Source organism: Balaenoptera musculus, chromosome 3 (genome assembly GCF_009873245.2).
Source record: "Balaenoptera musculus isolate JJ_BM4_2016_0621 chromosome 3, mBalMus1.pri.v3, whole genome shotgun sequence".
NCBI classification, from domain to species: domain Eukaryota; kingdom Metazoa; phylum Chordata; class Mammalia; order Artiodactyla; family Balaenopteridae; genus Balaenoptera; species Balaenoptera musculus.
Genome location: NC_045787.1, coordinates 56,009,005 through 56,033,092, shown reverse-complemented (window position 1 = coordinate 56,033,092; position 24,088 = coordinate 56,009,005). Strand labels below are relative to the sequence as shown.

Below are 24,088 nucleotides of genomic sequence, written 5' to 3'. Positions count from 1 at the left end.
TGGAATATTGAGCTTAATTAAAGACAACCTTTTCCTGCTTATAAAAGTTATAATTAAATGCAGTATTTATTTAGTGCCTATACTATGTGTCAGGTCATGGGTACTAGATACAAAGCAGTGAATTAGACACTGTTTCTGTCCCCAGCTATTTGAGGAACATGAGAAACAGAAGGCGAAAAACAACCAACAAAACCCTATAAGCATTCATACACTAAAATTATTCAACTCTACATCGCATGAATATAAATTTATAGATATACACTTTTATAAAAATTAGATTATACTGCCTAAAATATTTTACACTTAGTAAACCCTTGTGCCCCCAATTAATTATTTTTAAAGTATTAGTTCCAGAGAATGGCTTTTGGATGACTCATTATTATGGACAGCAGGTTGAAAAAACACAGCAAGGTGTAAAATGTGGCTGTGGAAATATACAGATGGAGGTGGTACAGGACATGAGGCGACAGGCATTATGTAAAGTGTTAAGGCATTAGCCAAGTATTAAGGATATGAAATTGGCTAAAGCATAGTCGAGTGAAGGAAGCACACACACAAAAAGTACAGTCGTCCCTTACACTTTAAATCATCTCTAGATTACTTACAATACCTAATACAATGTAAATTCTATGTAAAAAGTTGTTCATGCAATGCAAATGCTATGTAAACAGTTGCTAGTGTGTGGCAAATTCAAGTTTTGCTCTTTGGAACTTTCTGGATGCCCCCCCCCAATATTTTTAATCCGTGGATGAGGAACCCATAGATATGGAGAATTGACTGTGGGTCAACTTTATATACAATGTGACCTATGCACTAAAAGAAACATGAGCAAGTGTATGGGTATAAGGAAGAGAATGACAGAGAATGATTAAGTCCACTGTGGGGTGGAGGGGAGGAGTAACCATCAAAGAGGGCTTCACCTAGGTGGTGATATGTAGCAGGGTCTTAAAGACAGCAGTTTCCTACATAGAAAACTGAGGGGCATTTCAGACAAGAGGGAGCACAATAGAGACATGGATACATAAAAGAGCATGATGTGTTTGGGGAACAGTGGAAAGTTTCAAGTGGCTGGAACCTAGGTTGCAAAGAGGAGAAAACTGGACAGCTAGTATGGTAATACAGGTTGTTGAGTCAACTTTATGAAGAGTCTTGTAGAGTCAGCTAAAATAATCAACCACGTGGATTATGGGTGTACCACTGTAGATGTGTATCGGGGAAAAAGATCAAGCTTGACATTTAGCAATTTAATTCTGGCAGTTAAACTGGCAAGTCAAAGATGAAAGTAAACCAGAACAGACTGAAGGAAAGAAGACTGGTTTGGGAGAGCCTGACTCTGAATAGAACCCATATATTTTCTTTCATTATCTGACAACTTTAGAAGACCAATGCCTTTTTCTTTTTTTAAGCAATGTGTACTTTTACAAGTCAATTAAGTGATGTGAACTCCAGATTGCTTATGTATAAAATAAAGAAAGCTGGACTAGATGCCCACCAGGGCTCCCCTGGCAGTAAGTATACTTCCAAGTCTAAGAACAGGCCACCATTTTTTCCTTAATATTTGACTTTAAGCAAAATTATATGAAAATTGCTTCTTAATTATGAAACAATGGGTACTGAATTGTATTTTTATAATGTGCTAACTTTCTCAGGAAACCTCTTTCCTCCTGAACAACGGTCTTGCTCCACAGGTATGATCACTGAGATAATATGGGGAAGTGAAGGAAGTATCAGCAGGGAAAACTTTTTTGTACTTTGAAGACTTGAGTAGAAAATTCCAAGCATTTAGCAGTAAAGGGACATATACAGAAATATCATTTGCATATTAAATCAAAACAGTTAAAATTAAAAAAAAAAAACACCTGAGTACATACTATTTCATTAATCCCACTGAGTTTTCCTGAAGTAAGCTTTGGTCTGGAAGCAGGCCTTGGAGGTGGGACAATGGTGCCTACAGAAAGAGGAGTTGTGGGCCTGGCTGGTGGGTGGAAAAAGAATTTGAAGAAAATCATTAGTATGTACCAATCCCTAGATAAAAACAATCTATTACAGAGAAACTATTAGGATTCAAAGCTCATTTTTCAGAAGTTCTTTTTCTTTAAAATGTAATTATAGCTATTTGTGGAATGCTAGGAATGTATCAAACATGCTTTTTTCGAAGCTACCAATAATATTCCTGAAAAAAAAAACTAACTTTTCAATAAAACTGACATAATATAAATTGTATTTCTGTTTCAATTATTTATACATATAAAAATTAAATCTAATAAGTAAGCTGGTGAAAATAAACCAGTTTAAGGCCTAAGGTCTTTAGTTTATTGCCAATACTACTTTACAGTTATTTGCAAGACCAATCCTTTGAAGCAACATCTTCAAAATAATAACATGAACTCTAAATAAAAACATTTACCTTACTTAAACTTGTAATCTCACTGTTAAGTTGAAACACACTGTGCCATTTTTTAGTGACAATCAAACATATCTTTATAGTTTACAAAAAAAATTTCCACAAATCACTATAATTAATTTTTGGTAAATATAGAAAATCATATATTGACTTCGTAAATCCTACATAAATTTAGTGTTCAATGTTTTTCAACACTACTTGCAAATGTTGCAATTTTAAAAACCAGAAATACTAACCTCAGTATTCCTAATTAAAAATAACTCTCCAGGGACTTCCCTGGTGGTGCAGTGGTTAGGAATCCGCCTGCCAATACAGGGGACACGGGTTCAAGCCCTGGTCCAGGAAGAACCCACATGCCACGGTGCAACAAGGCCTGCGAGTCACAACTACTGAGCCCGCGTGCCACAACTACTGAAGCCCACGCGCCTAGGGCCCATGCTCCGCAACAAGAGAAGCCACCACAATGAGAAGCCCGCGCACTGCAACGAAGAGTAGCCCCCGCTCGCCGCAACTAGAGAAAGCCCGCGCGCAGCAACAAATACCCAACGCAGCCAAAAATTAAAAAAAAAAAACAAAAAAACTCTCAGCATGGTAGAAATTAATGAGTGAAATTCAAGTGTATGTCATCGAAAGTCACACATGTATTAACATAATCAAAGCAAGAGTGTAGAAGCAAATACATTTAAATGATCTTTAAATTAATTAAAATGATCCTCCAATTCTTTTGGTCCATTCTAAAAGATGAGTCTATAATTCAGATTGAAGAATATAATATGGGTGTGAAGAAATATGTTTCAGTAAGTTCTATAAGTTTACATATGTGCAAAGTTAAAAATATAAGAATGGGCCTAAGTATGCACATGGGGAAACAAACAGTAAAGCTGAGGACCCTTGGTCAGCAATGGAGGAGTGAAAAGAAGGAGCATGGAGGTGGTAGGAAGAGAACTAAAGTAAAAGGTAGTCACACCAGAGTGAAAGCAAATGCATGGGGGTATGGAATCATCTAGAAAGCAGATCATATGAAGAGATAAAAGATGCAAGCACCATTCAGGTTGCTTGAAGAAAACAGTAAAAACCTGATAAGAAATCAAGTTTAGATTCTAAGGCTGCTGCCTTCTTCCAGTCGGCACCAGTTCTTTCATGCTGTGCCCCTACTTTAAGTTGCACATTGGAAGAAATGTGCACTAACCTGAAGACTGTTACACTTCCCTGTGCTACGACATATTTACTTTAACGATAGTTCATTATCAATGAAACCAGCACTGACCAATACTCAAGTTATTTCAAGCTTGTGAGGGGGCTTAACATGGTAGAGACATTTACACCTGAAGCTTCATTACTAATCAAGTGGCCTGTCCAAATGGCATTTAGATTGACTCAATCTAAGCCTGGTAGAAGTGTTAAGTTCACCTTCTTCAAATAATCAGAATTTGCTTTTTGAGAAAAAGTAATAACAATGCTCATTAATATCACTGTTTATAAATGAATCTATTAATTATAGTAATAAATTTATAAATTATAAACAAATCTATCTCCACATGCCAATTAGATACTGCTTCTAGAAGCCTCTGAAGGAGATGACTACAACTGTTCACAGGTTTAAGTATCTTAACTGTGTTTTGTGGTGGTGGTGGTGCTCACTTCAAATAAATGTCCACTAGATGCAGTATTTCAAGAACATGAAGTGACTTGTAAAGTATAAAACACAGGCAAAAAAGAGCTAACCTACATCTGCTCTCTGACACTACCTAAGGGGAACAGATAAAGCATGTTTCCCATACCACCCTTCATCTGAATAAAGGCACAGACTAATCTAGGATCCAGAAGCAATGATGATGATGCAGAAGAAAAACCAGCAGCACTGCTAGCTTCTTCTGTCAGTAGCTTTTCAGAACATTTAATATTATGGCAAAGGTCACTGTGATCTTCAGAGATGCAGCTGTTGGAAAAAATCTCTCATCCAAAGCACCAGGGAACCCAAAGGTATTTTCAGCTTTACAATGCAATCTCTGGAATGCCTTCTGAGCTCCACTGGAGTCAGTAATTTTAACAAGTTCATCAGTAAAGGAAATCCACTGACTCTACAACCATGAAGCAAAAGGAAACTTATCGTGCTCGCTGGTGATGTCGTTACAGCAGGATAGCAGAGAGGGTTGGTGGAAAAGTCTGGTAATGGGTTTTCTAGACCCAAAATCGGACCTGGTTTCAAGTAAAGAACCAATTATCACACCCCCAGACAAATCAGTCTGGGAGAGAAAAGCAGAGTTCCTATTCTGTTCACTAAGGTCAGCGGAAGAAGAAGAAAGAAACTGAAAACTAGAAGCAACAGAAAAATTCTCAAACTAAAATATAAATCTACATAGCCAAATAGTTCTTATTTCAGGTTAATATTATTTTAATTACTCAAAACTAGAAAAATTTAATAATACATGGAATAAGAGCATGAGCTCAAACTTTATATTAACTGAGGAAAATATTTATGAGAATAAGAAACTTAAAATATGTATGAGTAAAATTTAAGGTCCAAAAATATATAAAGCCAGAATTATTCCTGATTTTCAGAGGAGCAAAAGGAAATGCTAACAGTCAGTAAAAGTCTAAAGAGGTTTGACAAGGTGTCAAAGTGATGTCAAAGTGCTGGGTACATGTGTTCCTCAGCAAAGTGCCTGACTAGTGATAAAACTTAAAACTGTCATAGGAAGTAAGATAGACTAAATCAGTATTGGAGATAATATAAAAAACCAGCCTAATATTTTTCAAAAGATAATTTTACAGGGGTTTTACAGAGCACAAGTGCTCAATTAACCCATGGGTAGAGAAGAAATGGTCTCTACTAGCACTTGTCGAAGGGAAGGAAGATATGAGCTATTTATATTAAATTTTATATACATATACTTTATCATATATAATTTATATATATGTTTATTTGAAGAAGCAACTGAAAATACTTCTGTACCAAACTTTAAGCATGCTTCTTAAACATATAACAACACTGAAAGGTTTAACATATCAGTTACTAACTGATAGGAATTATTTTCTTAGACTGGTTTAGCTGAGATGGAGTGATTAATGAATTAAGATTCTGAAAGGGACAAAGGAGAACACGGAATAATCTTACAACCTGGCCATTTCTAAAATGTGAAAATGGTACCAGTGTAGACAATGTTAAGGGATACATGCACTGTAAAAAGCGGTGGAAGAAAATTTAAGACAAAATGCCTATTTCACAATTTCACTTAGGGCCAGTGTTACAAAACAGGAGAATCATCGTAATGTATTCATCAGTTTTATCAATAATTATATTCTGACCAAGTGAAGACTTAATAATAATTACCACACAGCAGAATGTCTCTTTTCAACATCACTAACATTCTTCGAAGGGCAAAATAATCTGACATTTTTTAGACTTAATAGGAAGTTTTTAAAAGGCATACCAAAATAAATTTTAAAATAAGCAAAAAAATAAAAGTTTTATCATTCCCTACCTACTAAACATCAAATGACAACTAAATGAAACTATCATTTTTTTACCTGAAGTTGAAAGTGATATGGGCAAAATATTCTTTAGATAGGTAGCAAGAGGAAAACAGAGCACTTTTTTGAAAGGAAGGAGATTGTGCTAAAGAAAATAGAAACAAAGGGTGGAGTTATGAAGAAATTTCTATATAACTAAAACCTCTGTGATAACAATGTGAAAATTTTTATTAAAGATTAATAAAACCAATTCATAAAAGAATATTAACAAAATTAAAATTAGGACCGTCTCCATTCTAAAAACAGAACAAAACAGTATTCTGACATTTTTACTAAACAAAAAAAGAGACCTTAATACAACTTCAGTTTTTCCTATACAATTATTTTACTTATAAAATCTATTAGTAAGATTAGTTTCCTAAAACTAAATAGTAAACAAATGCCAATTGAGAAAGACTATAATGCCACTTCAGAATATGTGCAATTACCTAATGACTGCTTCTTGCTGTTCAAAATTCCCAATTGTTTCAGGTTAAGGTTGCCTAAAATCCATTTATAATTTCTTTTTAAAACATTAGTTTCTAAACAGTCCAATTTTAAATACTAGTGTTTATTTTATTATTAACAGTAAAATGTTTCAACATGGCTTACTGTTTTGTTAATCTGCCAGAGTATGATGAATTGAGCAAAGATTTTGCAATTAGTAAGATCCAGGTTTGAACCCATGCTTCATTTCCTAGTTATGTGGTGTTAGAGAAGTTCCTGATCTCTCTCAGCTTGACTTTTTCCATTTATAAAACAGAGACAATAAAAAGGGCTTCATGCAGCAGTTAATGAGATTAAATCAAACAGAACGTGCATAGATCCCAGCAAAGACACAGCAAGAACTCAATTCAAGTTCTCTCCCCACCATTCCAGCATTCTCTTAAGCCCAAGTACTGCATGGCATTTCTGAAATCCCCAAGAAGGCTGAAGATCAACTTAAAGTGATTTTATTTTCCTTTTTTGAACAAGCAGTTTTATTAAACATGCTTTGATGGTTGACTAGTGGGATTTCACATTTTGAAAAAAAGAAAAATTTAATATATTCTTGCCAAAAGAACAACTAAAACACATTCATAAAGTTCTTTCATGTTGGGAAGTGCTAAAGCCTTTCTGGAAAGCAGTTTGGCAAAAAGTAACAATGGGCATATCTTGTGACTCATAAATCTTGTATTAATAAATTATTATAAGGATATGAGATGTGCACAAAATCTGCTGTATCTACGGATGTCCATAATACTAAAAACTAGATGCAACCTGAATGTCCATCAAGAATGGACTGGGGGCTTCCCTGGTGGCACAGTGGTTAAGAATCCGCCTGCCAATGCAAGAGACACGGGTTTGAGCCCTGGTCTGGGAAGATCCCACATGCCGCAGAGTAACTAAGCCCGTGTGCCACAACTACTGAGCCTGAGCTCTAGAGCCTGCAAGCCACAACTACTGAGCCCATGTGCCACAACTACTGAAGCCTGTGTGCCTAGAGCCCATGCTCTGCAACAAGAGAAGCCACGACAATAAGAAGCCCGCGCACTGCAATGAAGAGTAGCCCCTGCTAGCCGCAACTAGAGAAAGCCCGCGTGCAGCAATGAAGACCCAACGCAGCCAAAAATAAATAAATAAATAAATTTAAAAAAATAATAATAATAAAAAAAAGAATGGACTGGTTGTATTAACGCACATCTATGCAGTTGAATAATAAAAATTATTATTTGGGCATTGATATAGGAATGATGCCTAGAAATAAGGGAAAAAAAGTTGGTGCTTGATGAATTTTTATTGTTAAAGCCATATGGTCTTTAAGGTAAGTTAACAAAATCAGTATAAAATCACTTTTATATGGCAATATGATCAGAGGACAAGTTAAATTTTTGATCATTAAGTACAACATACAAGTAATGGATAAATCAATTAGAAAAAAGTAACTACTGCATTCCTTTACAGTTACACACACACACACACACACACACACACACACACAAAATATATATATATATGTTTACCTGATGATGATGATGAAGTTAGTGAAGTTGAAGAAGATGAATCAAGAGATGGTCCAAACAGGGGGTCCCAAGCAAGTAAATCACTGGTCCCTTTCCTACCATAACATTTTAAAAATAAGGATTTTAGCAAATGAGTATTTTATTAGTATAAAATATAGTAACTTAGCTTTATTTCATAGAAAGCTCAATATATATGATTAAAGAGTTGGACGTTGTGCTTCACATATGATTGAATATGTGAAGAACTTAATTAGCAGGTTTAATGAACTGATATTTGTTAGCTGCTATAAGCAGAACCCACAATAACATTAAGTTCGTAAAGGAGAGTAGATTAATCCCCACGGATTAAATCTTGTTATATTCTAATAAACGTAGGGGCTGTCAGAATAGAAATAATTTCAGTTTTACAAATGAAAAGCAGCATGGAGAGTCTATATGAGCTGCCTAAGGACACATAGCTAATTAATTCTATGGCACTATCAGATGTGCTAATTCACATCTGGAACCCAGTCTTGGACAGAAAATTTCTTAAGTGATATGAAATCAGATAGAATTTTTATAAGGCCATACTTATTATCAAAGATGAAGAAAAAGGGTAAAGGATTTTTTTAAAAGTACTTTTTAAGTAGAGGACGGTGGCTTAAGCTCCATGTATATAAACGACTCTATACAAACTTCAAAGGTCTGATCACTGCAGTAGATCATGCATAGGAGGAATTCTGCCTAGGTAATCCACTACCTGGGCCACTAAGGTGGTCTAGCAAAATGTAAGGGTCATACATACCTCTTTATGAGAGGTTACCAAGACTATGAACAAAATCAAGAGCATGAACATTCTCGTTTCAAAAAACTCAATGTGCTGCATAACCAAAGATTTTCTTCCACTGACCTCTTGGAATCCTTCAAACTAGTTACTCTCAGGATTCAACTCTTGGCTCTTTACTTTAATACAAACATAAATGTTTCTCTTTTTCATTTTAGTCATACCCTTTAAAGATGCTTAATCTCTAGGATCTTGAGCACCTGACCTTTGCCACTCCATCATTTTTTCAAATTAATTTCCCCAACTTTATTGAGGTATGTTTGACAAATAAAACTTGTATGTATTTATGGTATAAAAAAAGAAAATCCCCATTTAAAAATAATCTAATGTATCAAACTACCATTATTTAAAATATTTTTTAGAAATCCTAGAAAACAGGCCCACTATAATGAAAATATTACAATTACCTATAAGCACATATCTAGTATCTCAACATGCACCCACATGGAAGCACACTTACGATAAAGTATGGAATCACAACTGTATAAATGATTCCTAAAAACAAAGTCTTAAAACACTAAACTTATCTTTAAAAATGATAAATCAAATGAATACCTCCACTCTGCTCAATTAGTGCTTAGCTTTGAAAGTTTCCATTTTAAACTATTCATTTAATTAAGCCTACTTTTACTCATACAAAAAACGTTAAAAGAAAGTATTCTTGTTGATAAATATAGAAGTGAAAAAGGACCCATGCAACACTGGCTTAAAATATTTTTTTCTTTTTTAAGAAGAACTGGCAACATGTCTTCTAAACCTCTCCTTCTTCAACTTAATTGAGACACTTCTTCATTTTGAGGTTCATAAAGTATACAGTCTATTTTACAAGGTCACAGACAAAATTGAAGGAAAACAGTGAGAGAATTTCCGTGTGAATAACTAGTTGAAATACAGACATGTATGAATTTGGGGTACTATCATTTATTTGGAGGAGTGAGGACACCAAGGCCAAATACAGTTGAATGGATTTTTTACAAATTATCATAGAAATACTGTCAAATGAGAAATAATTTACAACTTCTAAAAACTCTATATGACGTTCCAAAGCTTAGGAAACGGGATGATTAAAAACAGTCTACTGGAATTAAAACTACAGAGATAATAAAACGAAGGATACTTAAAATTTAAATGTAGTGGGGAGGGAATGATAAATAGGTGGAGGACACAGGATTTTTAGGGCAGTGAAATTATTCTGTATGATACTATAATGGTGGACACGTATCAATATCCGTTTATCAAAACTCATAGGATATACAACACCAAGAGTTAATCCTAATGTAAACCATGGACTTTGGGTGACAATGATGTGTCAGTGTAGGTTCATCAATTGTAACAAATGTGCTACTCTGGTGGGGGATTCTGATAGTGGGGGAGGTTTGGCATATGTAGAGGCAAAATGTATATGTAAAAATCTCCATACCTTCCACTCAGTTTTGCTGTGAACTTAAAATTTCTCTAAAAATTAAAGGCTATTTTAAAAAAATTTTTAACATGGAACTTACTCATTGGATGCAGCAGATGACTTTGATTTCGTTAACTCTTCACCTAATTAAAAAGTTGAAATATTATGAAAAAATTAATAATCTGAGTAATAAAATATTTTAATATAAAGAGAAATACTACACATACATCAATTTTTAAATTCTGGCATTAATAACATACATAAACAATTATGAAGAAAAGGAAAATAAGCCTTTAACAAGTTTTCTACCATGCTTAAAAATAATAGCTGAATTTCTGCTAAATCTTCTAATATCTTTGATAAGAAACAACTTAAGTCAACTAAACCATCATATTCATTAAACTGCTGTTCATAAAAAAAAATAGGGGCTACAACTTTAAAACTCAGAACAAATGTTTAAATACTTTTGTATTTAAATAATGTATGTAATAACTCAAGAATTTTAACTGATGAATCATGAAAGCATTTTTCAAGTTCTGATGATATTATTAATGATTATTTTATTGACCAAAAGTAGTTATTAATTCTTGAAGGACACCCTATTTTGAAAAATAAAATTTTTATATCAATAGTCTCTTTATAAGGTAGTCTATTTTGCTACCTTCTGCATTTATAACATGAATCATTTCATAAGCAATTGGTACATGGAGGAACAGCATCAGCAATACAAAAGTCCTGCTGGTTCGTAAGCAATTTTCATTGCACCTTAATGTTTTGCATCACCAAGCAATAGCTGATGAATGCAAAATACATCAACATGGGTAATTACAGCAAACTATGAGGAATACAACAGTGTACATAATGCCCATTCACATCACATTCTCCCATTTGGCTCATTTCAGCTGTTTGTTTTGCCTCATGGTGCTTACTGTGGTGTTTGTCATCTTTTTTTCATTTTGCCCTCATCTTGATAACTCAGTAGCCCCCTTTTATACTCATTTTCCTCACATCCCCTATCATCAAGCTACTTACCATTTATTTTTTGAAAGTAAAACCCTACTTTTAGTTTGGTATTTATTATGAATTTAATAGGTCTTTTTAATTGTGCTAGAATTTTTAATTACAATTGATGTCATGGTTTTTATTTAGCACTGTGTTCACAAAATTGCATAGCTTTTGTGTGGGCTGCCTCAACTCTATTTTCCCCAAAACTCTTGCTATGTTTAATACATGATTCTGCAAATGGTGTTAACACCCCAAAAACATTTTTAGTATAATTTAAGTTACTATACTAAAAATCTTATATTAGAAGTTGCAATTGTGATACGACTTAAAAATAGATCAGGCTAAAACTCATCTTTCTGGGGACTTCCCTGGTGGTCCAGTGGCTAAGACTCTGTGCTCCCAATGCGGGGGGCTCGGGTTCAATCCCTGGTCAGGGAACTATATCCCACATAACGCAACTAAGGGTTTGTATGCCACAACTAAAGATCCCGCATGACACAACGAATATCCTGCATGCTGCAACTAAGACCTGGCGCAGCCAAATAAATAAATATATAAATATTTAAAAAACAAGTGCCTTCTGGCTCATGAGGAAGAGTTATGCTAGTTAAACAGTTTTACGTGCTTGATCAGAAGCTGCTCTTTGGCTTTGTTTATTTCTGAAAAACGTTGTAGCCACGTATTCAAGTTTAAAGCATATTTCAAAACTAAAAGAAATAGTATAGATAAGTCGTCTTCTGTTGCAAAACAAGTATCCTTCTAGTCTGTCATTATGGCTCATGATGAAAAAAGACCATTTCTACAACTACATATGTTAGGCTACAAGCTTAGCAAATTCCCTGATAAATTTTAATAGACTTAAATAACCAATTTAAATGTCAAACTTACTAGATGAATTCCGATTCATCTGCACCTAAAATAGAAATGCAAAAACTAAGTACCATTAAACAAATAATTTAATGCGGTAATAAAATATGATAAAACGTTAATACTGGGAACATAATTTTAAGTTGTTTTTAATATATCTGCTCAATTATAAACTATTTACATAAAAAGATTACAGAAAAAACTTTTTTATAGTCAAAAAATAATGTGTACCTTTAAATCATTCAATAAAATGTTTTAAAATACTAGTATCTACAGCAACATACTATGACTTGCTAATTTAAAAACACAAATATTTTGAAAATCAATGTTCAAATATACAATTTCTTTTTAAGTCAATAGGTAAAAATATAAAATCTTGCACTTACTGGGCTGTGTCTCTAGCAGTACATGGAAGGAAAAAGAAAAACAGTGTTTAAAAAAAAGGAGAAAGAAAAACACAGTATTTGCTTTAGAATTTAAAATGTATTTCCTTGCTCTAATAATCCGTCTATTCCCTTCTTAATCATGTCTATTGATAAAATCTGTATACCTTAAAACACATACACTGTTGGAGGGAAAAACAACTTAAGCTAGATAAGCAAACTGGGCAATAAAATATACTCTCAAGACCCCTCTTTTCAAATATTAACAATTAAAAATTTTCTGATTATTATTTATTTTCTGAGTATGAAGTTAACATGTTTACTTTTTAAAAAAAAAATAGAAAAGAGCACAAAGCATCAATTATCTTACTACCCAAAGACAGATGCTTAACATTTTGATATATATATATCCTCCAGGCTTTTATTTACTTACATATATATTTTAAATTAGTTATGCTCTTACACAATAAAAAATTTTTAATGGCTTCACAACTTCCTACTTCAAATATAAACCATAATTTAATCTTGGCATTAATGTTAAATAGTAATGGTAGAATAAAACCTCACTTCAGAAATTTGGTGGAAAAAACTATTCTCAAATTAAATTCTAGAAGTATATGACTGGGAGAAAAACACTTTTTCTAAACAAATACATAAAGTCTACTTAAAATATGTAATTAAATAAAATACAAAGTGGTGAGAACTTTTATTCTCCATTATCAAGAAGAATAGGTTTAATATCAGCTACAATAAGTATGTACAGATAAACTAAACTGACATTCTAAGACATGCTTTTTTTCCCATAATTTAACATTTCTAAATTTAAGAGTATGACATCGATAGAAAGATTACGGTGATTTTTTTTCTCCCTCAAAAGCTATCAAGTTTAGTATCTCAGAATTGAGGAGTTAACCACTATCACTAAGAATTCTTATTTGCCTTTTCCTATATGAAAAGTATGGAAAAACCATTAATTACATTGACAGAAAAAAAAAAAAGCAAAGATAGAATTTAATTTCACTTGAAATTGATTTTTATGGAATTCCTTTTACATAAAGTTCACCAAAAAAAATGGATGAAAAACTTTAACATTAGATGAGGAAAAGGTTAATACTGTAGTTCACAAAACTCTGCCTGAGACATATAGCACTATTTATAAAATACATCAAATGGCAGAAATAGTGGATTTTCCACATTTTTGTTTAAAACACATTCAAAAGGAAGCAAAACTAAACCAAGCTCAAAAATTCATTTGCCTGTATAAAAATTATAAACTGTATACCTCAATAAAAGCTGAAAAAATTATAAATATTTCCTCATCCAACATGCTTAACTATTTACTAAGTGATGTTTTAATTTTCATTAGTCCTAAAACTAATCAGATGCAGGTAGATGAGCTTAGAAAAACCAAAAACCAAAAAACCCTCAAAGGCTTCTGTATAATGAGTGCAAACTTGCTTATTTTCTTACTTACAGATATTGCTGGGGAGAGCGTTATATTTCCTATAGATACTTTTAATTCATCCAAGGAAGCCATTGTGTGATGTGAGTTATTCGGATGCATAGGTTTGATTTCTATCCGATACTTCTTTGGTTCTTCATCTTCAGAATCAGAATCACTAGATGAGTAGAAATGGTTCTCTTTGGTATGTGAAGTATCAGTTAAAGAATTGAGTTTTTAAATTATCTTAATGCACAACCAGTTTTTCACACATTTATAAAAAGGAACAAAAAAACTCTGAGATAAGATGGACTTTATCAGAAATGTAACTACTAACTTTTATTCATAGCATGTCAAATAAAGCACATTGAGGCACATTTTATTACAATTAATTAAAAATCTGAAGTCTTTATTAAATAATAGATTATTTTAACTGTCTACTTATATATGCCAACACAATCCATAAGAATATCCAGATGATGAAAGGATATCATTCTGATTTGCTTCTGGTTTTATACTATAGCCTTCTTCATCCACATCAGGAATGTTCTATGGGGAAAAGAAAAAGAAAAACTTTACTGTAACAATGCCTCCAACTGCAAAAACATTAAAGGTTAGCAAAACAGCCTTAACTATTACCAAGAAGCTTTATAATTTATCAAATATTGTAGATTAACAAAACTATTAAGACTGGGAAATTATGTGTTTTTAGATAATTAGCTTCAAATGACACTCCACGCTTCAGACGTCTGAAAGAGAAAAGCACTGCAAAACAAACAGGATAAACACTGAAAGGAAGAGAACAGGTGTTTGGCTAGGCATGCCAGCAGTTCTGTGAATAACCAAATTTTCACCCAAATCTTCAAAGTGAAGAAATAAAAGCACAAGATTGTATGCATCCACGGAAGAGAGGTGGTAAAATCAGAGGACTGACAGCTTAAGTAAATGGAAATACATACCAAAAATATAGAACAGGGACTTCCCTGGTGTTGCAATGGTTAAGAATCTGCCTGCCAATGCAGAGGACACGGGTTCGAGCCCTGGTCTGGGAAAATCCCACATGCCGCGGAGCAACTAAGCCCGTGCGCCACAACTACTGAGCCTCTGCTCTAGAGCCTGCGTGCCACAACTACTGAGCCCACATGCTGCAACTACTGAAGCCCGTGCACCTAGAGCCTGTGCTCCGCAACAAGAGAAGCCACCACAATGAGAAGCCCGCGTGCCGCAATGAAGAGTAGCCCCACTTACTGCAACTAGAGAAAGCCCACGTGCAGGAACAAAGACCCAACACAGACAAAAATAAATAAATAAATTTAAAAAACATATATATACAGAGAGAACAAAAAAACAAATAAAAGACTACCAAGAAAATTTAAACTATACTAAAATACCATCTCTTTTCCATGAGACTGGCAAAAATTCAAGTTAAAAAATATACTCTGTTGGCAAAGCTGTGAGGAAATGTACTCTTATACTTTGTTGGTATAAATACAAAACAGTACAATTCCTACAGAGGGAAATTTAGCAATATCTAACAAAAAATTTATGTGTTTACCCTTCTACCCAGGAGTTCCTTCTCTAGGAATTTACTCTGAAGATATGCCCCCAAGAATTAAAAAATACATATGCAACAAGGTTATTCACCAGAATTATTTGTAACTCAAAATTATTGGAAAGTACTAAATGTCCAAGCATAGCTGAATAAACTATGGTGCATACACAAAGTGAAGTACTATGCAGCTATTTAAAAAAAAAAAAATGAGAAAAGTTTCCATGAACTGATATGGAGTGACTTCCAGGAAATACTGCTAACTGAAAAAAGCCAAGTACAAAAGAACATGTATAGTATACTACCTTTTTAAGTAAGAAAGAAGGGGAAATTTAAAAACCATATAGATATCTGCTATCTTTATGAAAAAAAACCCAAAAAAACACTGCAAAGATAAATCAGAACACAATAAAGCTGGTTACCTAAGAAAGAAGGGCGGTGGAGCAGAAGGGATACAGAAGGGACACTTCTCTAAAAATGCTTTTGTGGTTAAGTAAGAGAATATAAAATTTATGCTCAAATGGATCAGAAAAAAATATACACACATAAACACATGCACATATGTAGGGAGAATGGAACTGTTAAAGCAAATGTAGTAAAAAGTTAAAGGTATACAAGTGTTCTTTATACTATTTTATTCTTGTATTTGTTTGTAGGTTACAATATATTTCTAAATAAAAACTTTTTTTAAATGGGGGAAAAAAAGAACTGCCAAGAAATGCCAGGGTGTACCAGTTGGATATAACTGGGCAGCTAGTATCATTCTACTGGTAGAGTTTCCCATTCTTCCTCCAATCACTTGCTAAAGCTCAGCAAGAGAAATATGAAGGATTGCTAACCTGACAGGCACAGCACAAGGTTTACATAGTTATAGTTTCCAAGCTGAATAAACAGTCTAATGTAGCTAGCAGTGAGTTAACAGACTGGGTTAAAGTTCAGAAGTGAAATATCTAATATAGGGTAAAGAGCAGATTCCATAGATAAAAAGATGACAAGTGATGTAGTTATGACCCTAGAAGTAGAGCACTTTCTTTGAGTTCTATATGCTGCTTACTAATATGCAAATAATACTTTAAAATACTTAAAAAATAAAGAAACTGAGGACTTCCCTGGTGGCGCAGTGCTTAAGAATCCGCCTGCCAATGCAGGGGACACGGGTTTGAGCCCTGGTCTGGGAAGAGCCCACATGCTGCGGAGCAACTAAGTCTGTGTGCCACAACTACTGAGCCTGCGCTCTAGAGCCCACGTGCCACAACTACTGAGCCCATGCTCCTAGAGCCCATGCTCCACAACAAGAGAAGCCACCTCAGTGAGAAGCCCTCGCACTGCAACGAAGAGTAGCCCCCGCTCACCACAACTAGAGAAAGCCCGTGCACAGCAACGAAGACCCAACGCAGCCAAAAGTAAATTAATTAATTAATTAAAAAATAAAATAAAATAAAGAAACCATTAGAAATCAGAATAAAAAAAGTTTTTTTTCAAAATACTTTCTTCCTATTCCTGGTACCCTAGAACATACCAGATATTTAATCTCCTAGAGGTTCTTTTTTATTTTGGCCACGCCGAGCAGCATGCAGGATATTAGTTCCCTGACCAGGGATCGAACCCATGCCCCCTGCAGTGGAAGCACAGTGTCTTAACCACTGGACCGCCAGGGAAGTCCCTCTCCTAGAGATTCTATCTGGGATCTGCTACTGACACTATTTTTAAATTTGTTTACAGTACACTATACTATATGATGTACTAATTTAAAATAATACTGAGCTGTTTTCTGTAAGACCAAATAAACTGCTTTTGAATCAACCTCCTGCAGATTACATCTATAAACTCTGATCAAAATAAACATAAACAACTATCTGAAGTTACTGGAGAGTGACCCACAGCGACCATCTAAAAAGATATACAAAGTTATACGCCCAAAAAAACAAAAAAGAAACCTATAAATAAATCAAATTCTAAAAAAGGTTCAAATAACCCACAAAAGGCAGGAAAAATAAAACGATATTCTGAGAGGGAAAGAGAGAGAGAGGAACAAATAGAGAACAAAAAATTAAATGGCAGACTTAAACCCCAACATGTCAATAATTACATTAAATATAAATGGTCTATGTATAACAAAAGACAGATTGGCAGAATGAATTAAAAAAACATGACCCGGGGGCTTCCCTGGTGGCGCAGTGGTTGAGAATCTGCCTGCTAATGCAGGGGACACGGGTTCGAGCCCTGGTCTGGGAAGATCCCACATGCCGCGGAGTGGCTGGGCCCGTGAGCCACAACTGCTGAGCCTGCGCGTCTGGAGCCTGTGCCCCGCAACGGGAGGGGCCGCGATAGTGAAAGGCCCGCGCACCGCGATGAAGAGCGGTCCCCGCACCGCGATGAAAGAGTGGCCCCCGCTTGCCGCAACTAGAGAAAGCCCTCGCACGAACCGAAGACCCAGCACAGCCAAAAATAAATAAATAAATAAATAAATAAAGATTTACCTTTAAAAAAAAAAAAAGCAGCTGCCTGAGGGTCAGGCTTCTAATTTAAAAAAAAAAAAAAAAAAAAAAAAACATGACCCGGCCATATGCTACCCATGAGAAGCTCATTTCAAACGTAACAACATAGGTAGGTTGAAAGGAAAATGATAGAAAAAATATACCATGCAAACATTAATTTAAAAAATAAAAAACACAGTGACTACCTTACTATTAGATAAAACAGACTTCAGAAAGAAAGTGGCCAGTGTCGAGAGTGACATTATGCCCACACAAAAACCTGTACACAACTGTTCAACGTAACTTATTTCTAACAGCCAAAAATTGGAAACAACTAAACGTCCCACAATAGGTGAACAAACTTTGGAATACTATTCAGCAATAAAAAGGAATGAACTATTCATGTATGCAACAACCTGGAATAATCTCTAGAAAAGGGTGCTGAGCGAAAAAAGCCAATCTCAAAAGGTTGCATACAGTATGATTCCACTTAAATAACATTCCTGAAATGACAAATATATAGAAATGGAGAAAAGATTAGTGGTTGCCAGAGGTGTGTGTGTGGAGGGGGTGGAGAACAGAACAAAAGTGACTGAAAAGGAGCAATCAAAATGAAAGATCCTTCCAGCAATCACAGCCCTAGGTATTTACCCAGTTGACCTGAAAACTTATTTTCGCATAAAAACCTGCACACAAATGTTATTAAGCTGCTTTATTCATAATCACCTAAAAGAAGAAGCAACCAAAACATCCTTCAGTAAGTGAATGGATAAGTAAACTATGATACATCTATACAATGGGATACTCTTCAGGGATAAAAAAGGAATGAACAATCAAGTCATGCAACAATATGAATACATCTTAAATGCATATTTAATATTCCTGGTAAAGGAATCCAGTCTGAAAAGGCTATATCCTGTATGATCCCATTTATACGACATTCTGGAAAAGGCAAAAATATAGAGGTGATAAACAGATCAGTGACTTCCAGGGATTTGAGCACTGGGAGACGGTTAAACAGGTGAAAGGAAAAAAAAAAAAAAAGATCCTTGGTTAATGGAAATGTTCTATTTTGACTGTATGAGTATCAATATCCTAGTTACGATACTGTACTAAAGTTTTGCAAGATGTTACCATCAAGAGAAATGAGATGAAAGGTACACGGGACTGCTCTGTACTAACTCTGTAATGTTCTGTAAATTGACAATTATTTCAAAATAAAATGCTTTTTTGGTGTGCATTTAAAAAAAAAAAAAAAAAAGCAATGATTCTCACTGTACCAGGATTTCAATGCTAGAACTATTCATGATATTAATAAAAACTTACACATTACCTGTTTACATCTTTGTCCATTCAATCCATGGTTTCTATATTAGGGCCCCATACTGCTGGAGCAAAGCATTAAGTCAAAAGCAGTACAAGAAGAAGAAAAGAGCATGTAACTTCAGCCAACAATCTTAAAGGCAGTTTTGGTGGATAGTGGTGGTAGTAACTTTAACAAAATATTGGGATAGAGCTTGCAAGTCAATGGTATGTTTCTCAATCTCAGTTTGGAGAGAGGAAATTGGTTAAAACTAAGAGAGCGATTTACACTTCCTTGGTCAACTTTCAAAAGATGTAGTCGCTCAAAATAATTTTTTTTTAATTACATACATAGACCTTTTTAAAAAGGAACAGAAAATGATGGATAATTTCCCTACCAGAGTAGCCTACTGATGTTTAAGTAATAGTAAGACTAGCCATAAATAGGCCATAAATAAAAGGAAACAACAAAAAATGAAAGCCTCCTTTCCCTGCTGACCACCACTGTAATCCTTCTCCTCAAAGGTAACCACAATTCGGTGTCTTGTAACTCATTCTTTTTAAAAAAGAGAATACATATAATAGACACACATTTATTTATTTTCAAAAACAATTACTTAAAAGATCACACTTGCTTTTATTTAGTAAGTTCTTCCCATTTCAACAGACACGAGCAACCCAGATCTATACCACCTGACTATTTCTTCATCAAGTGAATGTTTAATAATTTAACCAATCCCCATTTTAATGGATGCTTTAGTGTTTCCAATTTTTTGCTAACATAGACAATGTTGAAATAAACATCTATCCCTATCCACCTTTTCTCCCTCCCCCTCTATGTAAGCATATATCTTGATCAAGCATACACACACACACACACACACACACACACACACACACACACACAAAGTTTGTGAATACAGCAGTAACAGTAAAGCCCTAGCAGCAGGACTGCAGAGTCAAAAAGAATATACATTTCTTATTTGGGGAGATACTGCCAAACTATCCACAAGACAGATTATACCAATTTACATTCCTACCAACAGTATGAGTGTATCAAAACTTTTGCCAATATGATAGGTGAATACAGTAATTTCATTCTAATTTGCATCAGAAGTAGGCTACTATTTTGGACAACATTTATGATTATTCACTACAACCTTTTATTTCTTCTTATGAAAATTGCCTGTTTTTATCCTAATGCCCTTTTCCTACTGGGACGCTTGCTTACCTTTTAAACTTATCTGTATCAAAACTTTACAAAGGAAAATAATTAGTCCCTTGTTAAACATCTTGCAAATACACTCTGCCCAACTATCTTTAGTGATTCAACTCCTTCTATGGTGTATTTTTTCTAATTCTGTAAGTTTTTCATTTCTATACAGTCAAATTTATCAATCATTTCTTATATGGTAGTAGAATTTCGTGTCCTCTTTAAAAGTCCTTTTCTAATTCCAGATAAGTACTGGCTGAAGTTCAAAATTGTTTAATATTGATCATTATAGAACAGTATCAATTAACGAGAAAATTTAAAATATTTTATTTAGTGTTAGCAGAGTAGTGCAGCGGAAGCGTGCTGGGCCCATAAAATATTTTATTTAAAGGGGTGCATATAAAACATGAAGTATTAAAATTTTTATTCAATGTTGCAATCAAATAAATGCTATAAATAATTCAGAAATAAAATGCATGATGAACACTAAAGTAAATGCCAAACACATCTGCTGACTTTTTCATTAATTAGTAAACCAAGGGTATCAAAACATGCAAGTGGTAAGGTAAATGTTACAACTCCAAAAACACTGATGATTTTAAGCCTAGAGCTCATCAGAAGTCTATTTCCTTATTTTCACTATAAATTTATTAATGAATAGTAATTTTCTTACTTTAAAGCTGAAATATGAAAAAAAAATACTAGTTTTATCTTAATTAACATAAAACACAATGTTTTACAAAATACGTAGTTCTTTATTTTGGTACACCAATATGCTGTAAAAGACTGGAGCCAAAAGAAACAATAGTCACACAAGCAAGAACAATAAAAGAGACAGCCTGACTCTACTACACTTACCAACATGATCAGTGTCTAATGACCAATCTGTAAAACGTTTCTGTCTACACATTACTTCCATCATTTGGTAAATCTACTCTCTCACTGTAACCACAGGGAGCTCCATTTGATGTCTTCTTTAATTATATATGAAGAAATATATTTAAACAAGAAATATAAACAAACTTTCTTTAAAACAAAACAAAAAGCACAGAAAAGTACTAACCATGGTTGTTGCTACTTTTTCTAAAATGACAGTCTCCTAAACAAACCTTAAACACATGAACAGTTATAGTAGTATTTTAATAGATCTAAGAATTCAATTAGTAAGAGCACATTTTAAAATAAAGTAGGCAGGTTTGAAATCTGACATATTTCCCAAGAAAAAGCAATATGCTATGGCTCCACTCCAATTTTAAAAGTAAAATGTCCGGGGGCTTCCCTGGTGGCGCAGTGGTTGGGAGTCTGCCTGCCGGTGCAGGGGACGCGGGTTCGAGCCCTGGTCTGGGAGGATCCCGCGTGCCGCGGAGCGGCTGGGCCCGTGGGCCACAACTGCTGAGCCTGAGCGTCTGGAGCCTGTGCTCCGCAACGGGAGAGGCCGCGATGGTGGGAGGCCCGCGCACCGCGGTGAGGAGTGGCCCCCGCTTGCCGCAACTGGAGAGAGCCCTCACACGGAGACGAGGACCCAACACAGCCAAAAATAAAAATAATAAATAAATAATAAATTAAAAAATAAAAAAAAAAAAAAAAAAAAAAAAAAAGTAAAATGTCCACTTTTCAAAAGTAGTTAGAAATACCTTCTATTTAATAGGAAAGCATCTGGCAATGTAAAGCCAAAAATACATTTGTAAAATAATTTTAATAGTGAATTTCTAATAACATGGTTAGTATTTTTCTTGGAAAGATCTGTAAACAAATTCAACCCAAATATGCTAGATATTTCCTAATGAAAATAGCTAAATTGTTTATACCAAAGTAAAATCTACTTACAAGTGAATCTGCATCAGGGCATTCCCTATTAAAACAAACAAAATATCAGACATATTCAACTATTAGAACTATCTGGTAAGTATATTATATCGAAAGTGTTTGCCTTGGTATGTAAACATAACTTTCATTTAAACTCTATAAAAATATTTAGAGAAATCAAATCATGAATATTAAAATATACCAAATGATTTTAAAATTCAAACAAAGACATTCCCCTATACTGATACTGCAAGACAAAATAAAACAAACAGCTTATAAATATTTGTAAAACTACTTTCAAAAATACTTCTTTTCCATGAGTATACACGTGTCATGTCAAGGAAGCTGTCAGTCCTACAACGATTTCTAGTGGCTTTTAAGCCTTCAGGTATAGAGAGTTAAAAAAAAATTTTAACGTATTTCCTTTGAGGTACTTTCCATAAGCTAGTATATATAGAAGTGAAACCACTTTTTTCCAAATATGTTAGGTGAGTAGCTAGACTTCCAGCTGGAACAGTTTCTAGTCTAATGTAATATGCAGTTGAGCACTGACATTTTATCATTTTAACTGATAAGCAAATACAAATTTGGACATAATCTATTAAAAACTATTATTTTAAATGTAAAACTAAAACATAAAGAAGACCAAACTTCTCAACTAACCAAATAAAGCCCTAGATATATAAAATTAAAGGCATTGAAGCCATGAGGAATAAGCTTAGAAGAATATATATGTATACATTCTAAAACAAGTTCACAAACAAAAATTAGAGAGCATATTTAAAAGGCATTGGACTAGGTATACTCTTTGGCTTGAGACAGTTATTGCATATAGTATCAGATTCTGCCACTTTAATAACAGTCTGAAAACACACATATTAGGTACACCTTAAGAGCCAAATGAACAGAATAAAAAATACTGAATTAATATATAAGATAAACAGGTAATCTGTATCAATCCAAAGACTAAGCACAAACCGGGAAAATATATAAATTAAAGAACTTTGTTAAATATAGGATGGAATAGACTGAAAAAATGAAAAAAGAGGGAGATGACTATTCGTCCCTTAATTCAAATGGGAGCACCAGGGTAAATGCAAACCCCACGTGTCTTTATATCTACTTAAAATTGCAAGTTTTGAAAAAGAGCTTCCTTATAAGGAATATTATATCAAAAAACCTATGCATTCTCTGAGGAAATGATCCAGAAAAGCTACTGTAATAATATTCAATCCCTGTACAGAATCAAATCAATTAAGATGTTTGAACATTTCTTTCTTCTTTTTTTAAAAGATAAAGTTTAAATATAAAAGTAAGTATAAGAGTTCCAAACCATTTATTCTCTGGCTTTAAGCCAGAACTCTCCAGTCTTTGTGGTAAAGCACTCATCTGTTTGCCTTCACAGTGCGCAGTATGAGACCTGCAGATGAAGCCCCAGGAAGACCAAGCTCTGAGCAGGACCCCTTGTCCACAATTGCTGGCATTTCAAAAACCTTCAGGCTATGAGAAGAAGCATGCCAAGAGCCTCTGGCATTTCAAGCAAAGTGAATTCTAACATTTTTCCTGCCAGGGAGTGTTGAAAGAAGGTAATAATGATGCAGTGATTTAGGCATTAGTTTTCTGACCTAGTATTCTTATTGGTTAAAATATTCCAATATCCAAGTGCCCTAATGATCATACTGGGAAATTACTGATCATGAAAAACTATTTTAAAAACATGGAATATACAAAAATATTATAAGCTCCCTAAATGAACAGCTGTGAAAACCATCAATTATAAAAACATCTTAACTCTTTACAATGTAGCCACTAACAGATAAACTGGCTACATTTTAAAAATTTACTTACAAATCAATTGTTTAGACTTCAATTTCCAGTGTTATAAAAGAGATTAGGTTTC

General features: G+C 34.1%; 1 protein-coding gene across 2 annotated transcripts in view; it reads right to left on the bottom strand.

Moving 5' to 3' along the window:
* The window catches only part of FCHO2 (FCH and mu domain containing endocytic adaptor 2), a 116,467-nt gene that overhangs the window by 28,739 nt on the left and 63,640 nt on the right, over positions 1–24,088 (bottom strand). For both annotated transcript variants that reach the window (XM_036846400.1, XM_036846399.1), the window contains exons 11-18: positions 22,210–22,234; positions 14,333–14,390; positions 13,875–14,050; positions 12,404–12,415; positions 12,039–12,063; positions 10,246–10,288; positions 7,921–8,015; positions 1,872–1,975 (exon numbers count right to left, since the gene is read on the bottom strand). In XM_036846400.1, the coding sequence (XP_036702295.1) occupies positions 1,872–1,975; positions 7,921–8,015; positions 10,246–10,288; positions 12,039–12,063; positions 12,404–12,415; positions 13,875–14,050; positions 14,333–14,390; positions 22,210–22,234 (538 nt within the window). The remainder of the gene's footprint in view (positions 1–1,871; positions 1,976–7,920; positions 8,016–10,245; positions 10,289–12,038; positions 12,064–12,403; positions 12,416–13,874; positions 14,051–14,332; positions 14,391–22,209; positions 22,235–24,088) is intronic.